This window comes from Cercospora beticola, chromosome 1 (genome assembly GCF_033473495.1).
Source record: "Cercospora beticola chromosome 1, complete sequence".
In the NCBI taxonomy this organism is placed as follows: Eukaryota; Fungi; Ascomycota; class Dothideomycetes; order Mycosphaerellales; family Mycosphaerellaceae; genus Cercospora; species Cercospora beticola.
This window is the reverse complement of record NC_088935.1, coordinates 4,802,933-4,822,022: the sequence shown is the minus strand read 5'-3', so window position 1 is coordinate 4,822,022 and position 19,090 is coordinate 4,802,933. Positions and strand designations below refer to the sequence as shown.

General features: G+C 53.6%; 6 protein-coding genes across 6 annotated transcripts; 2 read left to right on the top strand and 4 right to left on the bottom strand.

Annotated features, from left to right (window-relative positions):
• Window positions 1–173: 173 nt before the first annotated feature.
• RHO25_001920 (uncharacterized protein) lies at window positions 174–2,396 on the bottom strand (the record flags this gene model as incomplete). Its single annotated transcript, XM_023594517.2, has 1 exon — window positions 174–2,396. The coding sequence occupies one exon, from the start codon at window positions 2,394–2,396 to the stop codon at window positions 174–176; it is 2,223 nt and encodes a 740-aa protein (XP_023460136.1).
• A 1,419-nt stretch (window positions 2,397–3,815) lies between these two features.
• Window positions 3,816–6,248, bottom strand: MEF1 (Elongation factor G, mitochondrial; the record flags this gene model as incomplete). The annotated part of the gene is made up of 1 exon (XM_023594516.2): window positions 3,816–6,248. The coding sequence occupies one exon, from the start codon at window positions 6,246–6,248 to the stop codon at window positions 3,816–3,818; it is 2,433 nt and encodes an 810-aa protein (XP_023460133.1).
• A 672-nt stretch (window positions 6,249–6,920) lies between these two features.
• RHO25_001918 (uncharacterized protein) lies at window positions 6,921–7,892 on the top strand (the record flags this gene model as incomplete). The annotated part of the gene is made up of 4 exons (XM_023594515.2): window positions 6,921–6,957; window positions 7,022–7,467; window positions 7,516–7,781; window positions 7,838–7,892. 4 exons carry the CDS (start codon window positions 6,921–6,923, stop codon window positions 7,890–7,892), a joined length of 804 nt encoding a protein of 267 aa, XP_023460134.2.
• Window positions 7,893–7,995: 103 nt separating this feature from the next.
• RHO25_001917 (uncharacterized protein) lies at window positions 7,996–8,277 on the top strand (the record flags this gene model as incomplete). Its single annotated transcript, XM_065602150.1, has 1 exon — window positions 7,996–8,277. The coding sequence occupies one exon, from the start codon at window positions 7,996–7,998 to the stop codon at window positions 8,275–8,277; it is 282 nt and encodes a 93-aa protein (XP_065458222.1).
• Window positions 8,278–10,776: 2,499 nt separating this feature from the next.
• On the bottom strand, window positions 10,777–13,293 carry RHO25_001916 (uncharacterized protein; the record flags this gene model as incomplete). Its single annotated transcript, XM_023594514.2, has 1 exon — window positions 10,777–13,293. One exon carries the CDS (start codon window positions 13,291–13,293, stop codon window positions 10,777–10,779), a length of 2,517 nt encoding a protein of 838 aa, XP_023460139.1.
• Window positions 13,294–13,812: 519 nt separating this feature from the next.
• Window positions 13,813–16,117, bottom strand: RHO25_001915 (uncharacterized protein; the record flags this gene model as incomplete). The annotated part of the gene is made up of 4 exons (XM_023594513.2): window positions 13,813–13,855; window positions 13,910–14,119; window positions 14,177–15,591; window positions 15,644–16,117. The coding sequence occupies 4 exons, from the start codon at window positions 16,115–16,117 to the stop codon at window positions 13,813–13,815; spliced, it is 2,142 nt and encodes a 713-aa protein (XP_023460141.1).
• Window positions 16,118–19,090: the final 2,973 nt, after the last annotated feature.

The following is a 19,090-nucleotide window of genomic DNA, read 5'->3' as shown; positions in this document are numbered from 1 at the left end:
AATGAAAGCCCAAACCAGGCCCCGGACCAAATCATACAGCTCCAAGGCAGCCAGCCGAGACCACCTTCTTTATCTCTCACCGAACACTCGATGACTGCTTCCTTCGCCCAAATCGCACATCGGTCAGATCGATACATCATGCGCTTCCAACACGATCTGCTTTGATCAAGCCTTCAATTCTTCACACGCGTGCCCTGCCCGCCTGCATTTCTCAACCGGCCTGCATTTCTTGGCCCGCCTCTGTTCGTCTGGCCACCTCTGTTCGTCTGGCCACTTCCGCTTCTCTGGCCGCCTCTGTTTCTCTGCCCACCTCCAATTCTCTGACCGCCTCTGTTTCTCTGCCCACCTCCACTTCTCTGGCCGCCTCCGTTTCTCTGCGTGCCTTCGTGTCGCTGCATGCCTCCGCTCTCCTGCCAGTCTCCTTTTACCAATCGCTGACGCTTTTGAGGACCCTCTTGGAATCGGTCATATCCTGAAGAGGTGGCGACTTGAAAGCCGGCTCCACCCACCGGACCTGAATGAATGTCGAGCTTATGTCCCACCACGCTTATCAGAGCTGTGTATGCGCCTCGCTTCTGTGCGGTATGCGGGACTGTCGGCTGGGGTTGATAATGAGCATTACCGCCAGGACCACCCATGTTTCCGCCGCCGTTGTTGCCATGAGTAGCTGTGCCGAGAGAATTGGCGCCAGGCGCCATGATGCGCGCATTTCCGTTGTGCGATACTGGATTCAGTCGCGGACCACGAGTCCCTTGGACGCGTAGGGCAGCAGCGTGTAGGTTGGCGACCTCAGTTTGGAATAGTCCAGTCTTGGAGGCCAAATACGTGTCATCGTTCCCTGTGTTCAACATCTTCTGTGTGAAGAACACGCGTAAACCACCATCAGTCATGCGCATGGGAGATACTGGTCCAAATGTGTAGGTCCCATCTGAATTCTTCACGCGTGATCTGTTGTGCTCATGCATAGCCTGATTCCAGTGGAAAGAGACAGGCTCGATTTTCAGGAAGACCGAAAATTCGGCGTGTAGCAGGTTGCCTCCATCCACCACGATCACATTTGGGTCCTGTGCCCTGATGTCGCTGCTGTGTACAACTTCGACAAATAGGTGATGGTAATCTGGATGCACAGCTTGCAGACCCCGGCCTCGGAATGTGAACATTTGATAGGCTTGCGGGCTGTTGGTGCCTGTGTTGGCAATGTAGACGGGCCTTACCTTGTAAGTGTAATTGTCATGCTTCGCGCTGAAGTTGTTGGGCGATGACACGTTGACAGCAGCCATTTTGACAGCAGCCATTTTTCCCTCGCAATCGGCCACATTCGCAGGATAAGGGAATCCCATCCTGGCGAAGCCTCCGTTTTTTGCAGCATTAATCTGATTGACCACGGGATCTACTGACCGGGCTGAATCGCGTCGGCGCGAATTTTCATTAACGGCAGCCGTAGTCCATTGGGCAAGTAGATGCATGTCATGTTCCTCGTAGTCCGTCGCATACAATGTAAGGTCTGCTCTGTTTGCACGACTCGTGGCATTGGCGAATCGACTGTACACTTCGTGAGTCAATTTCGCACAGGAGACGAGGTCGTCGATTGTCTTGATGCACTTCTTTGGCTGTTGGGCTTGCTCCGTTCCCGTTGAGGCAGTCTGCACATCTTCACTTGTGAAGGCGTCGGTCTCGGCTTCTCCAACCTGCTGCAGCTCCTCGTCGAGATCTGAGTCATAAGTGCCGTCGTCATCGATGTCTGCAATGTGACTTGCGATGCTGCTGAGGCTGGGACCATATCCAGAGTCGTCGATACTCACAGCCGGCGAATCGGGCGTGTTGTGTGCACGCGTAGGCTCGCTATCTCCACCTCCCGTAACCGAGTCGCTTTCATATGGGATGATGTAATCTGAGTCGTCGTACGTCGAAGGATCCGCGACAACATCGCTCAGGGAGGCATCCTGCTCGTCGCCTTCCAGATCTTGATCCTTAGTGCCGTCATTCGACTCCTCGGAAAACTGAATGCCCAGATCCTGGTGACTGATGGAGTTGTTTACGGCAGCAGCGTCTTGCTGTTGTTCTTCCAGGCCCTCAGCAGTTGGGGCAGCGTTGTCGACTTCAGGCTCCAATTCCAAGAAGCGAGCACCACCTGTCTCCTGACTCGGGGTTTGACCGCGCTGCCCCGGTGAGCTCGCCAAAGACTCGCTTGGTTCGAGAGGTTCGATGCACGTGCCATTGGCTACAGCATGTAAGTCGGTCTTGAACTGCTTGTTCCTGTCCTCAGAAGACTGCTTGTAATTCCAATTTTGGGCGATCCTAGCCATATATGTAGCCATTGAGGGAAGCGTGAGATCACTGCCGGCGAACAGATCCTCATCACCTTCCACCCATTCAGCACCACTGGTTGCTGCCATGATGACAGTCCTGATGCGGAGACTGCTCGAGGTTTGTAGGCAGGGATTCTACTCTTCCGTGTGCATGTCGAGTTTTAGCAATGTGAACGGTCGACTGCTTGAGAAGGGACTGTGTAGGCCAATGTGCGGCGACTTGGGATGTGGCTCGAGCCTGAGAGATACCGGCAAGCCGAGCTCGAAGTCAACCCTACAGGTACTGAGATGGCGCAGATACACGCGCCGGTTGTACTTGTCGAGAGGCGCGACCCGCAGCCTTGCGTTGTCGATGAACACTGTGAACATGTAAGACTTTCGATGCATCAGCATCATTGGCGCGGACATCAGGTACCTCGAGTACGGCAGCAGCTCAGGAGAGCGGCCGACGAGGCGACAGTGGGAAACGGTGCAGTGCAGATGTGTGCGGGTGCGCGGCGTTCAGCTGATGGAGACGGCCTCCACGCTCGACTTTGTTGGCAAGACTTTGTCGATGTGCGAAAGAAGGTCTGCGACATTGCTTGCCTGGCTTAGAGGTCGGCAGTGGGTCTCTACGGTGAACAAGAGACAAATCTTGGCAGGTGAATGAGGGATGACCCACCAATGGCTCTGCATAGCAGACTCAGAGTGTCGGCAGGCGGAGACGGCGAGATTGTCTGGAATGGCCCAGCGCGGGACTTGCGGGGAGGCGCTGGATCATGACAGTCTTGACGTGGATCCAAAGTCGTGCAGCCAATATGAGGAGCCAGTGGGATTTGCCCGCGAACAGAAAGCTCCTTATTCCGCCGACCTGATCGAGTCCAGTGTAGGAGACGCAGCCCAGCAAAATCAGCCTACGATGTTCGTTCCATCGCCTCATCTACCTCCGCATGAGCTGGGCGGCCGGCCATCGAGTCGTGATTATGCAAGGAGCAGCCGCCGTCTCTCTTCGATCGATTCTACCAATTCGGCGTAAGCATTTCCCAATCAATGTCGCTGTCAATTAGGAGGCAATAGCCCATCGAGGATGCATATCTATACATTTATCAGTCATAGGATCTAAAAGTCTCTAACAATGCAATCCGAAGCGGAGATGTGGCGCTGTTTGGCCATGCATTCGCCAACCATGGGCGTGATATGCTTTGTCCCAGAGCGCCAACCTATACATGGGCATGCCATCATGTCCTCTTTGTACAGAGTATCGTACATCGCCTGGAGTCTCATGCCGTTGCGGATCCGAAACACGGATGCTGGGGAACGTCTGGGTGGCCTGGATGCCTCGGTGCACTTCAAGACTTTCATATGCCATCGGAGTGCCAGTCTGGCACGAGAAGATCGGCTTCGAAGTTCGAGCGAGAGTCCTTCTGAGCCTGGCTCGTTCATCAGCTCGTGGCAATTCCATCGCAACCCAAAGCCCGGCTGGCACAACAAGACCGACCGAAGCTGGAGCTGTATGTCGATCATCATCTACTTCTTGTTCTTCTCCGCTCTCTCCTTCTCATGCTTCGCAATCAACTCCTTCTGCAACTGCGGTGGAGCAGGCGAGTAGTGGCTGAACTCCATCGAGAACTCTCCCTTGCCTTGGGTGGCAGCGCGAAGCTGGGACGAGAAACCAAACATGCTGTTCAGCGAGCAATCAGCAGTGAGTGTGAACTCCTCGGCACCGATCTCAGTGTCGTTGATCACCGCATTACGCTTGTTGAGCAGACCGACAATGTTTCCTTGGAACTCGACAGGTGCGGTGATCACAGTCTTCATCAGTGGCTCAAGCACTTGAGGCTTGGCAGCCAGGAAAGCTTTACGGAAGGCCTGTTGCGTGGCGTTCTTGAAGGCCATTTCGGAGGAATCGGTCATGTGAGTGGCTCCGTCGTTGATGACCATTGATGCGCCCAAGACGCGGTGTCCCAGCAGAGGTCCATTGATGCAAGAAGCCTGGAAACCTTTGTCACAAGCAAACAGGTACTTCTCTGGAATGGTACCGCCCACGATCTGGGACTCAAACTTGTTCTCTCCCAAGGTGTTCTCAGATCCCTCAGCAGGCTCGGCAGGTTCGAGATATCCGACAACGCGGGCATAGTCTCCAGCACCACCGGTCTGCTTCTTCAGAAGATGGTCGAAGTCGACATGTTCTTGGATTGTTTCTCTGTATGCGACTTGCGGCTGTCCTGTGACGACCTCGACTTTGTACTCACGCTTCATGCGCTCGACGTAGATGTCCAAGTGGAGCTCTCCCATGCCAGAGATGATGGACTCGCCAGACTCAGTGTCGACATGTACACGGAAAGTAGGGTCCTCGCGTTGGAATCTGGAAATAGCTTTCGAGAAATTTGGCGTGTCCTTGGTGTGCTTTGGCTTGATCGAAAGCGAAATGACCGGATCCGGAACGAACATGGATGTCATGGAGTAGTCAAGCTTGCCACCATCAGTGAAAGTGTCGCCTGAAGCACAGTCTACACCAAACACGGCACAGATCTCACCAGCCCCAATTTCGGACACTTCTTCCATCTCGTTGGAGTGCATGCGTACGATACGCGGAACCTTGACCTTTTGACCAGTACGAGCATTGGTGACATTTTGGCCCTTTGAAAGCTTTCCTTGATAAACACGGATATATGTGAGCTGGCCAAAGTTGGACTCTTCCAGCTTGAATGCGAGACCAACAAATGGCAGGGAGTTGTAGGAGACAAGCTTCACGGGAGTCTCGTTCCTTCTGCGATCCAGCGCCAAATTCTCGACCTCGGAAGGATTTGGCAGATAGTCGACGACAGCATCAAGCATGGGTTGAATCGACTTATCAGCCAGAGCGGATCCCATCATCACGGGAGTGAACTTCAGGCCAATAGTTGCACGACGAATCGCAGCCTTGATCTCGTCCACGGCAGGTTCACGCTCCTCCAGAACAGCATCGGCAATGGCATCGTCGACATCAGCGAGCGTCTCGATCAAGACTTGTCGCTTGTCCTTGGCAAATTCGACCAAATCCGCAGGGCACTCATCCTCACGCACGATTTCACCTTTCTCGCCTTCTGAATAGATTGCGCGCATCCTGAGCAGATCCACCACGCCCTTGAATTCGTCCTCGGCACCAATTGGTATCTGAATAGCCGCAGCGGGGATCCGCAGCTTCTGAGAAATGCCATCCACCGCCTTCCATGGGTTCGCACCAGCTCGGTCCATCTTGTTCACGAACGACAATCGAGGGACGTTGTAGCGCTTCATCTGCCGATCAACTGTGACAGTCTGCGATTGCACGCCAGACACAGCACACAAGATCATGACAGCACCATCCAGCACTCTCAAAGCTCTTTCCACTTCGATTGTGAAGTCAATGTGCCCGGGGGTATCGATCAAGTTGATGTGATATTTCTCATCTTTCAATTCTCCAGTGACGGGGTCAGGCGTCCTCTTGACCCAGTCACAGAAGGTGGCGGCAGACTGGATGGTGATGCCCTTCTCTCTTTCCAAGTCCATGCTGTCCATCTTTGCGCCCACGCCATCGCGGCCACGCACTTCGTGAATGTCCTTCACACGTCCGGTATAGAACAGCACGCGCTCAGTGGCAGTTGTCTTGCCAGAATCGATATGTGCTGCAATTCCAATGTTTCTGACTTTGTCCAAACGAGCTGCTTCTTTCGGATCGAGATTGTCGACGATGGCGGCTTGTGAGAGCGAGGTCGGATCGTGCATGGCCGTCTCGAGGACTGCGGCAGCGGCGGACTGCCACCGTCGTGATTGGTACTGCAGCTGGACCTGGCCTATTCGATCGTGATTCTGGCCGGTCAAGGGTGTTCGTTGGAAGGGAGATGCTGCCGCGGACACGAACGTCCTGCGGCCAGCACTGGTGGCATTGCGAAAAACCACATTGCGCAGCGGAAGCCGCGCGAGGCCTTGGACACGCATGGCGGATGGACAAAAAGAGTGACGGTGTCTGGCAATGGCCTGGCCTGCATCGCCGTCCGGGTCCGTGTCGATGAACTTTTTGTCTCAGGTGTTCAGACCTTTCACGCTACGCCCATTCCAGCACTCCCGCGGGCAATGCGGCCGCCTCCCCCTTCACCACCACCATCGCTTGCCCTGTCTTCTATTCCTCCCAGACCCGCTGAGCGCTTCTTACTCTTCTTTTCCTGAGTCAACTCGTACGTGTCGTGGCTGCACACTCTTTCCAGGCTCTCCGCTCAAGGCCGTTTCTTTCCAGCCCCACGCGAGATGTGAGCTCTAGCATGTTGTAAGACGGCGACCCCGTGGACCGACTCCATCTCGGGCGTAAAATATGGTCTTCTCGCTGCTGCTGTGAATCCGATACGCGCCAAGTCCACTTGGTGTAGGCCGGCCTCCCCGTTTGTGGTCCGCTTCTTGCTGCGGGGTTACGGTGCATTGCCGGAGGTCATTTGAGAGCTCAGTGCAATGTAACGAATACTCTGGCAGCATATATATTGATCCAGTTTTTCCACTACAGCCAACTCATTCAGCATCTCATCTTTCACTTCGAACAGCATATCAGGTTATAACTTGATCGACAGACAAATTCACTGACAAGACAAAGCACGAGAGACTACATTGGGAACTGGAGTCATGGCTGATCAACGCCTCAAAGACAGAATTGCCGTCAGTATGTGAAGCTGCAGCTAAGTCATGGACTTCTGCATATTAGCTTTCCTACTTACGATAAGCAGTCACTGGAGCTTCTTCTGGCCTTGGCAAAGCGACAGCATTCAAGTTTGCCGCAGCAGGAGCACGCATAGTCTGCGCCGACCTCAAATCTGTCAGTGTCGAGGATGAGCTCAATTCTAAGCATGGTCCGAACACTGCCATCTTCGTTGCCTGCGATGTCACCAAAGAAGATCAAATCCAGAATCTCATCCAAGAAGCAGTAAAGTTCGGTGGCCGACTTGATGCCATCCTCAACTACGCAGGCATTGCCCTCGAGACCAAGTATGAAGTGTGCAGAGTCGACACCTTTACCACGGAAGACTTTGATCTCGAAATGGCAATCAATTGCAGAGGCGTGTGGCTGTGCTGCAAGTATGCAATCCAGCAGATGCTCAAACAAGAGCCTCGGGCACCAAACGCTCGTGGCGACAAGACACGAGGATGGATTGTGAACGCTGCAAGCATTATGGTAAGCCAGCCCATGAACGCACGCTATCAATTTCTAAGACTTTTGCAGGGAACTGTCACGACTCCAGGCACGCCAGCATATGCACCTTCAAAATGGGCTGTCGTGGGAATGACGAAGCAAATGGGTGCCGAATATGCGAAGGATCGTATCCACGTGAATGCCTTGTGTCCTGGATACATCCACACTCCCATGATCGCTCCAGTCACGGCTAACGAACAGGGCCTTGCGTACCTCTCCGCGAGGCATCCTTGGGGTGAACTGGGAAGACCAGAAGACATTGCAGATGCAGCATTGTTCCTGTGCAGTGACGAAAGGTAAGTTGTGAACATGGTTCCTTCCAAAGAACCTGCTAATGCTAGGTTCTACATAGTTCCTGGATGACAGGTCATCCGCTCGTCGTTGACGGCGGGTATACCACGATCTAAGCTTCTCCAAGCTTTGCTCCGCTCTAACGAGACATAAAATGCACAATGGGTATCATTCTGAAAAATTGCATATCCTTCGATTCAACCCCGCTATTCCTCCACCATGCTCGCCGAGGATGGCGTCTCCGAAGGGCTTTTACTTGGGCTCTTCGACGCAATTGACCGCTCCTCGGCAGCCCGATCCGGTCTCCGTGATATTCCAAACTTCTCCAGGAAAGACATTGTCGATGATGATTTGATCGATGACGCTGTGCTTCGGCTCGAGAACGAGTTCAGGGAGAATAGTGATGCTCTACGATTGCTTCGTTCGCCTTTCACTGCAGTGGTCGTCAGCATGTGCTCTCACGTGTCGTTCACGAATGGTTCTGCTTACCTGAACTGGTAGATTGACTAGGATGTGAGTTGGCGAGCTCGGCTGTGATCCTGCATTCCTCCTCGTCTGCGGCTTTGACTTCTGCTGGTGGTCGACAATTGCCAGCACCTCCTCTTCCACATATCACCATTCTCCCTGGTGAGCCTTTCGTTTCGTTCCTGCCCGCTCTGCTCCTGGCTTTGCTCAGAATTGGAATTGGTGCCGTCATGGTTGAGTGACGTTGATATATTGGGTTGTTGAAGTGTGTATGCTGAGGTCCTGCCTCGATTGAACGTCGAACCACGCAAATGTTTACTCGTAGCAAATGCAGATGGTATAGAGTACGACGTGTGTATAGAAGTGTCGAAAAAGGGAGCCAGGCAAACCAAATACTAATAAACACGAGAGTGGGTACAAGCCACGAGTGATATACTCTGGTCGAGAGCTACGCCGTCAGCCCAGCACAGCAATTTAGTCTCCTACTTCCCACAGGAATCAAGGGACCCAGGCTCCGCCACGACATGCAACACTTGTCCGCGGCAAAACGCACTCAGCTCCAGTCGATTTGTTGCTCCACAAAACACTATCTCGCAGATGCCAGAAAGAGCCGCGCCCGCGGGCGGGCAGAAGGGGGCCCAGCCCTACGTAGGTGATCAAAACTCGGTACAGACCGGGATCTACTCTGCACATCTCGAAAAAGCCAACGAAACACCTCTCAGGCAAGTATCATATTTGCATGCAATGACACTTTCTTTTCTGCCTACGTGTTCGTGGACCATCCCACGTAGAATGATAAGGCCAGCAAGCACACTCCATTCCTTCGAGACATCGCAGTCATCCAACGCAGATCATCATCAGCATCACCAACAAACAACGCAGACGCACAGTATATCGAAAGACAGCACAGGACCCTTTTCCTCTCTTCCTCGATCGACCGCAGCTGAAGCCGAGCAGCATCGCCGTTGCCGCGGCGTTAATTGGCTACGAGTCCAAGCAACAGCGATCAACCACCAATCCGACCTGCCGAGCGAAGGCGAAAAGCTTCCCATCAAAACTCTCTCCACGTCATGCTGTTTGTCAACTGCATGATTAATCGCGGCTGCCAAAGATAACACTACTACAGCACCGGCTTGCCGACCACCGACTCGTCCGATTTGATGATAAGTTTCAAGACGTTCAATGGCTGTGTAGCCACGGACTAGCGACTGCATGTGTCTTCTTGCATTCGAGACGTGGAAGCCGATGACGGTGCGCGATGGGGTACCAGGTTTGGCATCATGCTGTCGCGTGTGTTCTTGCCACAAGATGCTGTGGACGTGGAGGCGGGAAGAGCCCTCTCTGTTCTGTCCGTCTCTTGCTCTGTGTTCTGCTTTGAGATGGATCTTCACACCGAACGCTGAACGCTGCAAGCGGCTGACTTCGGAAAGTCAAAAGACGTTTTAGGCTCATGGGGATTTTCCCTTTCGACTCTCTTCAGCGCAGGATCTAGATCCTGTGCACAGCAACGACAAAAATGGCTGAAGCTGGCAGGAAGCTAACCCGCAACCAGGGCAAACCTTACGAATACGTTGCTATTTGTACAGTACGAAACACTATACTGTAGCGCAGAGAAGGAGCGCCATTTGCGTGGCTTGGTCGGTCGATACTCTTTTACACTGCAGGAGTGAGGCTTTGATCTTCGCTCCTCCTGCACTTGTAGATCATGGACACTAAGAGCAGTAATATGCTCGGATGAGGCATTATTGGTTCTACAATATCGCTCAAGTTCTTTTACCAACACAAATGTCAGCTCACGGTCCCAGAAATTGCAAGCATACCGCCAGAACATCACGTCGCAACATGGCCTCCCATCCTCGTCCCGGATCTTCACATCCGAGCCGGCACAGGTGCCTGGAGAACTTTCCTTCGACCTCATGCTGCACTCTTTCATGCAAGCAATCGAATTTCTTATCAGTTGGCATGCAGATCCTTTCCATTTCATTCAACATGCAGACAAGACAGGACAAGGCAAATAAGACATGTCAAGCATCGAGATGGCAAGTCTCGATGTAAAGTGAACCGGATGCTTGACCTTGTCTGTCACCAGTACCATGGTTTGTTATGCTGCAGACAGACTACTGATCCTCGGGCTGTGACAGACCAAAGCAGAACGGTGAGAAAGGGAGACACGTAGACAGGCACAGGTAACAGCGCTCTGTCGCGGGTGCTTGAAGCGTGAGTACTTTCTGAAGTCCAGAGGGAAGTGTGTCTCACGAATTTCGTACGGAAAGAAGTGTCTCAGTCGAACCATTGAAGTGCCATTCAACAGGCTTCAAAACGATGTATGCTACGGCATCTCACCTCGAGCAAAGCCTTCTCACATGGAAGCAAGCACGAAGAAGCAATCTGGCTGATCATCTTAGTTCTGTTCAACCTTCCCCATCACCCTAACCCCAGCCTCATCTACAACCGCTCGTCAGTCATTCATTATCTATCGTCACCCTGCTCATCCTTTCATGCTCTAAAACACGAACCCAACATGCCTCTCCTCCATTAATAAAACTCCTCCAAATCATCAAAACTCGGAATCTCCTGACTACAATCAAACGACCTCTCCCACGCAACCTTCGGCATCGTCCCCGCCGCCAATCCAGCTTTATAACTCCACTGGGCCGCACTCTCCGTCTGCCACGTCCAATAGAACCACCCCCACCCTTGCTCAAAACTATGCATCTGCGCCTCCGCAAACATGAGCAACCACTTGCGATAAGAATCGCTATAGTCGCTCGTATCTGCGTTTGCGCCGTCGCATGAACATCGAGGGTTGTTGTGTGTAGGACAAGTAGGTTCGAGGATTGAGCCGTTGAGGGAGCCGCCTGGTGTGCCGACCATGTTGAGCGTTCCTTCCCAGCGGGAACCGACGCCGACGTTGTTGAGGTATTGAGCACAGTCGGTGTCGGCTTGGGACCATTCGCCGCAGAGCGTGGGGCCGAAACCTGTGGCAGTGTTTTGGGAGCGGAGGGCTTGTTGTGTCCAGCCCGCGCAGGCGAAATTAAGTTTGTCGTGGTGGTTTAGGACGATTTGGTCGACGTTGAAGATGACGTATTGGTGGACGTCGAGGAGGAGGTTTTGCTGTCCGGTGAGTTTGCCTTGCCAGTTGTCTAGGCCCATGAAGCCGTCGCCGAATACGATCACGCCCGTGAAACCGTTGCCGCGGACGGCATCGATGGCCTTTTCAGTCCAGGCTAGGACGGTGGCTTGGTCGAGTTCTACCATGCGTGGCTCATTGACGAGGCCGTACATGGTGACTAGCTTCTTGTATCGCGGCTGGGTGAAGAACTCGGAGAGTTGCTTGTGGATCTCGATCGTGCGGTCGCCATTCTTGGTGCCATCTGTGCCATTCAGCCAGCCGATTTGACCTTGACGACCAGAGTGATTCCAGCCATTTTGAGACCCTGGTGCGCCATGGAGATCGAGATTGACGCGGAGACCATATTTGCGTGCCCATTCGATACCACGAAGGAGATAACGCCAGGCTACCTGACCGACGTATGGATCTCCATCGTACGACGTGACAGCCCAGTACGAGAATGGGATGCGAACATGATCGAAGCCAGCAGCCTGTAGGTCCTTGAAGGTGGACTCCGTAACCCAGGAAGAGTAGTGCTTCTCTAGCGTGCTTTTCGCATTCGTGGGACCCAACTTTTGCGTCAAGGTCCACTCGTCAACAACACCATCGCTGGTCTTGTACTGAGAAAAGAGCGAAGGCGTGATGAAGGGCTCGATGCTCAACCAGCCACCGACATTGCACCCTCGGACTGGCATCTTTCCATATTCGAAGTCTTCATCTAGAGGAGGAACCTTCTCGTTTGCACGCGCAGAATCGTCCCACTGGCTCATCAAGCCCATCACTGGCAGCCCTCCCACCATCTGGTCCGTGAAGGTGACGTTGAAGTCCTGAGTGTCGTACCACGAGAACGGATCCAGCCACGTCCCCTTGTACTGCTCCGGTATGCTGTCTTTGGAGATGTCGTCCAGGTTACTGTTGTTTGGTTTGCCAGAGCCTCCAGAGGCAGCGCTTGTAGCTCCACCTAAGCCATCTCCGCCGCCAGAGCTGTTCTTCTTCGAAACAACCACCGCGACTGGTATGATGATAGCAAGCAGCACGATGAACACTCCCACGCCAATGAAGATCTTCTTACGCAGCTTCCTCTTTCGCTCTTGCTCTTCTGGGTCGATGTATGGATTGCTACTGTCATCGCTTCCATCTCTTCGTCGAATACTTTCTGCGTACTCGTCTTTCTCGCTGTAGTATGCGCCTCCATCATACTCGCCTGGATCACCTCGTTCCAGCACCTGGCCACTGGCGACTCTTCTCTCTTCCCGCTCTTTACGTGGTCGTTCCCTCTTGTCTCGTACATAGTCGTGATCATCAGCTCGTCGGTCTCGCCTGTCTCGTGTACTCCGCATCCGGTCGTGATTGCTCGCAGACCTCACTTTCGCACCACGGATGGGCGCATCGGATTCCTCGTCCTCGCCAGCTAGCCACGCTCTTCTCTCTTCTTCTCTGCGGATTCGTCGCCGCTCTTCTCGCCGTCGTTCGCGCTCTCGTCGTCTGTCCTCTCGTTCGCGCTCCAGGTCACTATACCGCGTTGCGTCCTCTTCGACTTCCACCTCATCATAACCCCGCTCTCGCTCTCGTGGCCTCGGAGGCGCATCGTAGTCGTTGTAGCCCAGCTTCTTGTTCAGACGGTCCAACTTGGCGAGCTGATCAACACTCAATGCAGCGCTTCTGCTGCCCGATCCACTGGTCGTGTATTCGCTTTCTGGCGCACGTCGAGTCCGAGAGCTATTCGGTGGTCGTTCTCTTCTTCTTTCCCGTCTGTGTCCATCTGCATCTTCCGTCCTCCTTCTTCGTCTCGTTGGACTTCTGTCGCGATCATCCCTCTCGCTCTCGTAGCGATCTCGACCCAGCAATTCACCATTGCTATCTGTTCGGTGATGCGTCCTTCGTCGTCGTTGTCGTCTGGCTGGAGAGTCGCGTGTCGGCTGAGAAGATGAGGACGGCATATCGCATTATCGACACTCACAGAATTTATTAGAGCACTCGACAGTGAGGTCACCTGGAATGCTGTGCGTCGCGAAGTGTGGATTGCTGCATTATCTATTTTGGTATTTCTGGTTGCCATGGGCGACGCGTCGACGTAATTACTTCTTGGAAAACAGCTTCAAACAGGGTCACGACAAGAACGCCAACGACTTGGTAGACTTGGTGGTCTTCCGTATTGCTCATTCTTCTATAGCGTACATACGCGCGTTCGTATCACGTTTGACGTTTCGATCCTCGTATGAAGGTCGAGGATTGCCATGCTTTTGCGGTCACCGCCGCGAATTGACGCGAAACTCCTCCCATCAAACTCCATATCAGAGTCGAAATGCCTGCCCCCAGACTATTGTAGCAAGTCATAAACCATTCCATTTTCAGGTTCTTCCTCTGCACTTGACCCTCGAAAGTTGAGTTGCACCAGACTCCAAGGACCTTTTTCGTAGCACATCACTTTGCATGTTGTTGCTTGCAGTTGCTTCTCATCACGCCTTGCTGTTATTCTGCAATTTCTTCAACACGTTGTTCCTATCATAAAGTCAGTTCGTTGTTCTCTGATACGTGATCGTGTGCTAGACTCACCAACTGTCCTGCTCAAACAGCAACGATGGCGGGCCGTATGGTTTGCCCGCTTCGTCCTTCTTCCCCAGTTTCTTCAGAGCAGCATTGACATGCTCTTGATCAACCATGACGCCGTTCTCGCTACACTTGGCCTTGACACGAAGCTCCGAGCAAAGCCCGTCCAAGTCGAATTTGCCTTCTTGGAAATCGGGATTCGATTGCAGCTGTGTCCTGTTCACGTTGTTAGCAGGTGCTATACTGACCCAGGTATAGTCTCTCTGATCGTACCAGATGTTGTTACAGCTGATAAACTTTCCGCCTTCTGCTTGCGTCTTGTTCTTGTCAGCACCTGGAAGACCGTAATCGTCGTCACCGCCGTCGCAAGTCTTTTGTATCTCAGCCATGAGATTTCGACTCGGTGTAGGTGCATTTGCAGGCTTGTTGGGCACAGGTAGTGTAGCCTGTGTTTGTCGCGGAGACTGAAGAATGCCGAAGAGGTTGCTTGGTGACTGGTAGTCGAAGGAGGCGGAGTTGAGGGCATCATCGAAAAAGCCTCCTGTGAAGTCGCCAGTTCCGAGAATCGCATCGTTGGTATCGCGATAGTCGCCGAACAAGACGGGATCGAATGTGTTGGCCGATGACGGGTTCGTGAGATCGGCATTTCCGAAGCCGTACATGGAGTTCATACTCTGCTGCGAGTTCAAATTTGCGGGCGTCAATTGTGAGCTGACAGCCGGCTTGTGGCTCTTGTCGCCATATTGGCCATCTCTCAGCGCTGGGCTATCGTGCAAAGGCTCAGGCGACGTCCCACAAGAGCTATTGCCATTGCCGTTGGCATTCCACTGGCTGTTAGAACTGGCGCTGGGAGATGTGCTATCGCTGGCATTGCTGCCGCTGTTGAACTGGAATACGCGATTGAGTCCAGAAGTGTTGTCTCCTCCATTATCGAAGCTTTCCCCGTTGTAATTCGAGCTCGGAGCCGAGGTTTGTGCATTGTTGTTATTGAAGTATGTGTTCATGTTGGCACTCTTGAGGAGATTGGGGCTGAAAAGGTCGTTGAATGATCCGTCGCCGTTGCTCATCTGGGGAAGTGTGGTGGCGAATCCGTGCATGTTGTCGTTTGTGCTATATGACGTGAAAGCAGAGTCCATGCTGGCCACGTTCGCCGGACTACCGTTGCTGCCCGATGTGGAATCATTCCGCTGAATGCTCTGCGGACTCAGACTCCGACCAAGACTGTTATGTCGGCTGTTCTGAGCTTGAGATTGTGCTTGATTGACCCCATTCATGCTGGCTGGGGACTGGACGATGGGAGGAGACATATTGTCTGACTTGTTGCCAGGGCTGTTACCATTCGAGGTGTCTTGGTTTCCGAACAGCTGGCTACCAGGCAAAGCTCCGAACTTGGAAAAGTCGAATTGGAAGTTGCTGCCATATGAAGGGCCACTGCTGCTCCGTTGCCCATTCATAGGATTCAAAGGTGGAGAGGAACGCACGGCGCCGCTGTTCAAAGAGAGGCGCTTGCGATATTCTCGCAATTCGACTTGCAAGCGCTCCACTTGAGCTCTCAACACGCCGTTTTCATGCTTCTCTGCCTCTGAAGACTTGGTCAGAGAGGTGACTTTCTCTTCGAGGTCCTTCAGATGCTTCTCCTTTCGCTCGCGGAACGCTCTCTGCGCGGCACGGTTTTGCGCCTTTCTCTTCTACAGTGACAGTCAGAGTAAGTCGACTTATGACGAGGGATTGCGGACTTACAGTCGTCGGTTCACTAGTGAGAGGCTTTCTGCCTGGTTTCTTCTGTGCCTTTTCACCATCGTTGGTCTCCTGTCGCTTCGCATCGTGTTCCGTGCCGACACTGTCTTCGCGGCTCTTCCTCTTTTCGTGTCCTTCGCTTCCCGGAAGTGGACCAATGAGTTCTCCGCCAACATCCGCATTCTCAAAGTCGAATCCGTCGTCATCCAGGTAGTCCAGTCCTGGGGTGTAGTCCAGCCCGAAGTTGTCCAGTTCCGCAGTCTGCGGGCTCACAAAGAGCGCATCACCATTGGCGTTCGTGGGCATGGTGTTTGGATGTGTAGTGAAATCGGAGTCGGATCTCTTCACGGCGCCCGGGCGCTCGAGGGTGGATGTGTGCGGCTGCGCCTGAGAACTGAGGGCAGCGACCAGTAAGTCCTGCTGCTGGGGAGTCAGGTATGGTATCGCCTGCTGCTCTCGCTTTGTTAGCTCAGCCATTGAGAGGCGGCGATTTTGCGATGGATCGCGTGGCAAGTCGGTGCCTGCGGAGGATGTCGAGAGTGTAGAGACGAGTGCGTGAGAAAGCAGTTGGTAGCTGCAGGAGCGGCGGCGAGTGGTCTGGACGGGGCTCGCAGATCACCCCGCCGCGGTAGGAATATGTAGGCAGATGCTCACCTCCTGTGCCACGATGCCACGATGCACCGACGGCGTATCTGTTCGCTCGCAGGCTCGAAGCGCGACAGAGACGAGATGCAGAGTCAGAGACTAACAGAAGGAGTGCTCGTGGTCGTGCGCTGATGGGCGCAGGGCGATGACGGGCGCAGGGCGATGACGGACCGGCGGACTCTAGAGACACCGCTGGCCTGCTTCAGCCGCGAGCACGCCAGGCGAAGATTGGAGAATGAGTCCGTCCAGGGTGCGCTACGGTGATTGGAGCAGTGCGAGGTACTCGTCGGGTGAGATGCGCGAGCTCGCGACCCTTTGCTGAGCACGAAGATGGTGCTGGAAGACCTGGGCGGAAAGATTGGTAATCCAAACTCCGAGGTTTTCTTCTCTCAGTTGGCGCGCTACACATGTCTCAAACACAGTGGTGAATTTCCATTCTGTCGTCGCTGCTATGATTGCGCGGAGGCTCATCCGGACGCGGCCGCGCTCGATAACAACCCATGAACGAGGGCTGGCATCATCACCATCATCATCGCAACGGAGAGGCAGGCTCACAGCGGAGACCAGAAGCCTAATGTCCGATAAGCTTTCGCTTTCGGGGCATGTGCGCGCACGTGCTTTCAGCCTTGTACATTACGACTGCATCTGCAATCCCATCACGATATCACTCTAGATTTCGCATGCCTGCTATGCTTTCGGATGTTCCAGGGCTTGGTAGGACTCGCTCGCCTTCTCCGAGAACCATCGACGACTGAGTTGGGTCACTGTTACCCCTCTTCAATCGTGAGCGCTGTTCTTGACGCCGCCATCATCATCAACGAGCAGTGCGTGTCCGCAATCCCATCGGTATTCGTATCATTCACTGCTATGCGGCCCGCACATTCGCAATGGATTCGCCCTGATGGTCTTTGGAGAGCACGCGCTCGACCATGCCACCAAGAGTTGTGGACGCATCGTAGATGGAGCTGACGTGTGCTGGCCACGTCCGGGAAAATGAGAGCGGATAGATGACGAAGTGTATACCAACATCAGGACCAGGAATGATCACAGCAGCTGAAATAGGAGACGACAAGAAGCCGATAACGTGGTGTATACCACGAGCTTCCGCCCGCGTCTATGGTGAGGTGCGCCAGAGCAGCAACACATGCTGTGCACGTACACTCGCGGAAGAGAACCATGCAACATTTCCATCGCTCACACGAGCCTCAATTGCATGTATCACATCTGACCGACTCCACGAAGCATGGAAGAGGGTTGCGGACGGCTCCTACGCGATCACAATTAGTATACACCAGAATGGAAGGTGCGAACCACAAGATTGCCACAAGAAACCCGAGCAGTCTGTAGCCACGGCGACTACCTCAAGATTTGTCGCGGGCCTCTGGTTTGCCGGCGTGGTCGTCAAGACTGATACAATATCGCATTCCATGTCCGTGCCTGCTGGTCGTACCTTCTCTGCCCAGATTTGGTAGTCTCCATCGCCACTGCCAGGCGCGGCCACCTCATCGGGGTAGGCACGATTCCCTCACCGGTGTAGTCGTGGTTCCCTCGTCTGGTAGTCGGAAGACTTTCGCTTCATTCTATTCTGTTCCGCCAGTTCAATCCACTTCACGCCATTCCTAGGGACCATTTCTCGTTTACGCACCTGTGGGAATGATGGACGGTGACAGCAGCATGAGCGAGGCTCAGCTTTCAGTGAGTGCTCTCTGTTGGGCGTGATTGGGTTGTGGCTAATACATTATAGGACTTTGACGCGGACCTGGAGCTCGCGCTTTCTGGAAGCAGAGGCAGACACACTTGGCTCTCACAACGCGACCGCACCATAGTAGCATCACATCTCTTCCATCGTCGAGGCCCGAAAGACAAGCTCGCTTTCCTTTTTAACGCACTTCCGCCGTCCACACTGCAGAAGCTGCAGCAGATTGTCGATACTGACGTCCCTCACCACTGCCACTTCCGCAAGCAGTACCGGCGAGTATACCAGATGCGACTGTACATGCGGCACTCAGCATGTGGGACTTCCAACCATTTGACTGCCCTTTTACACGTCTACAATTCTATAAAACGAAGATAGAAGTGCGTTTCATCCTCAGCACCGAGCACCGCGAGGATTTGCCACCTGAAATGCGGTTCCCTCCTTCCGGGTGCCCATTTACTGCGCGTATGTGTTTGGAATCAACCTACCCAAGCACTGCAAGGGAAAGCTTCTCGCTGTCATTCATGTTTGCAGCTTACACCGGCGACCTGGACGATACGACCTTCTGGTTCGACGTGTGGCCAATTAAGAGCACTACTACCAACCGACACGCCACTGAAACGGAGGCGAAGCGCAGGTACGGCGAGAAGGCTGCCGCTCGGCTCGCAAAATTCCCTCACTGGTGTCGTTCATCATGCAAAGCACCTGTGAGGATAGTTGCAGGACGAGAGTTACAACAGACGAGGACTGGCCAATATGAATCAGAGGCTGTGACCTTGGCTGATGTTTGCCCGTGTCTCGACGCGTCAGATTTGCCTGTCAACCTTCTCATCATGCCGCGCGAGAGAGGCGATCTTCAACTCGGCATCCCGCTACTTCACGGACAGAAATGGAGCTTCGCCATGAAAAGACGGCCGAGAATATGGCAGTAACCGACTTTGTGGTGGATCTCGCGATGGCGGTCAGCAAGAGGCACCGTTGTCCTACCCCTCTCGATGCGGTAGATCTGATGGCTCGTCGCAGATCTTAGGCCCATGCTGGGAAGCTGCTGGAATCTACTTCTCCTACGATGAATAAACGTTCGCTCCAGCTCTAGGTTGCCATCTAGG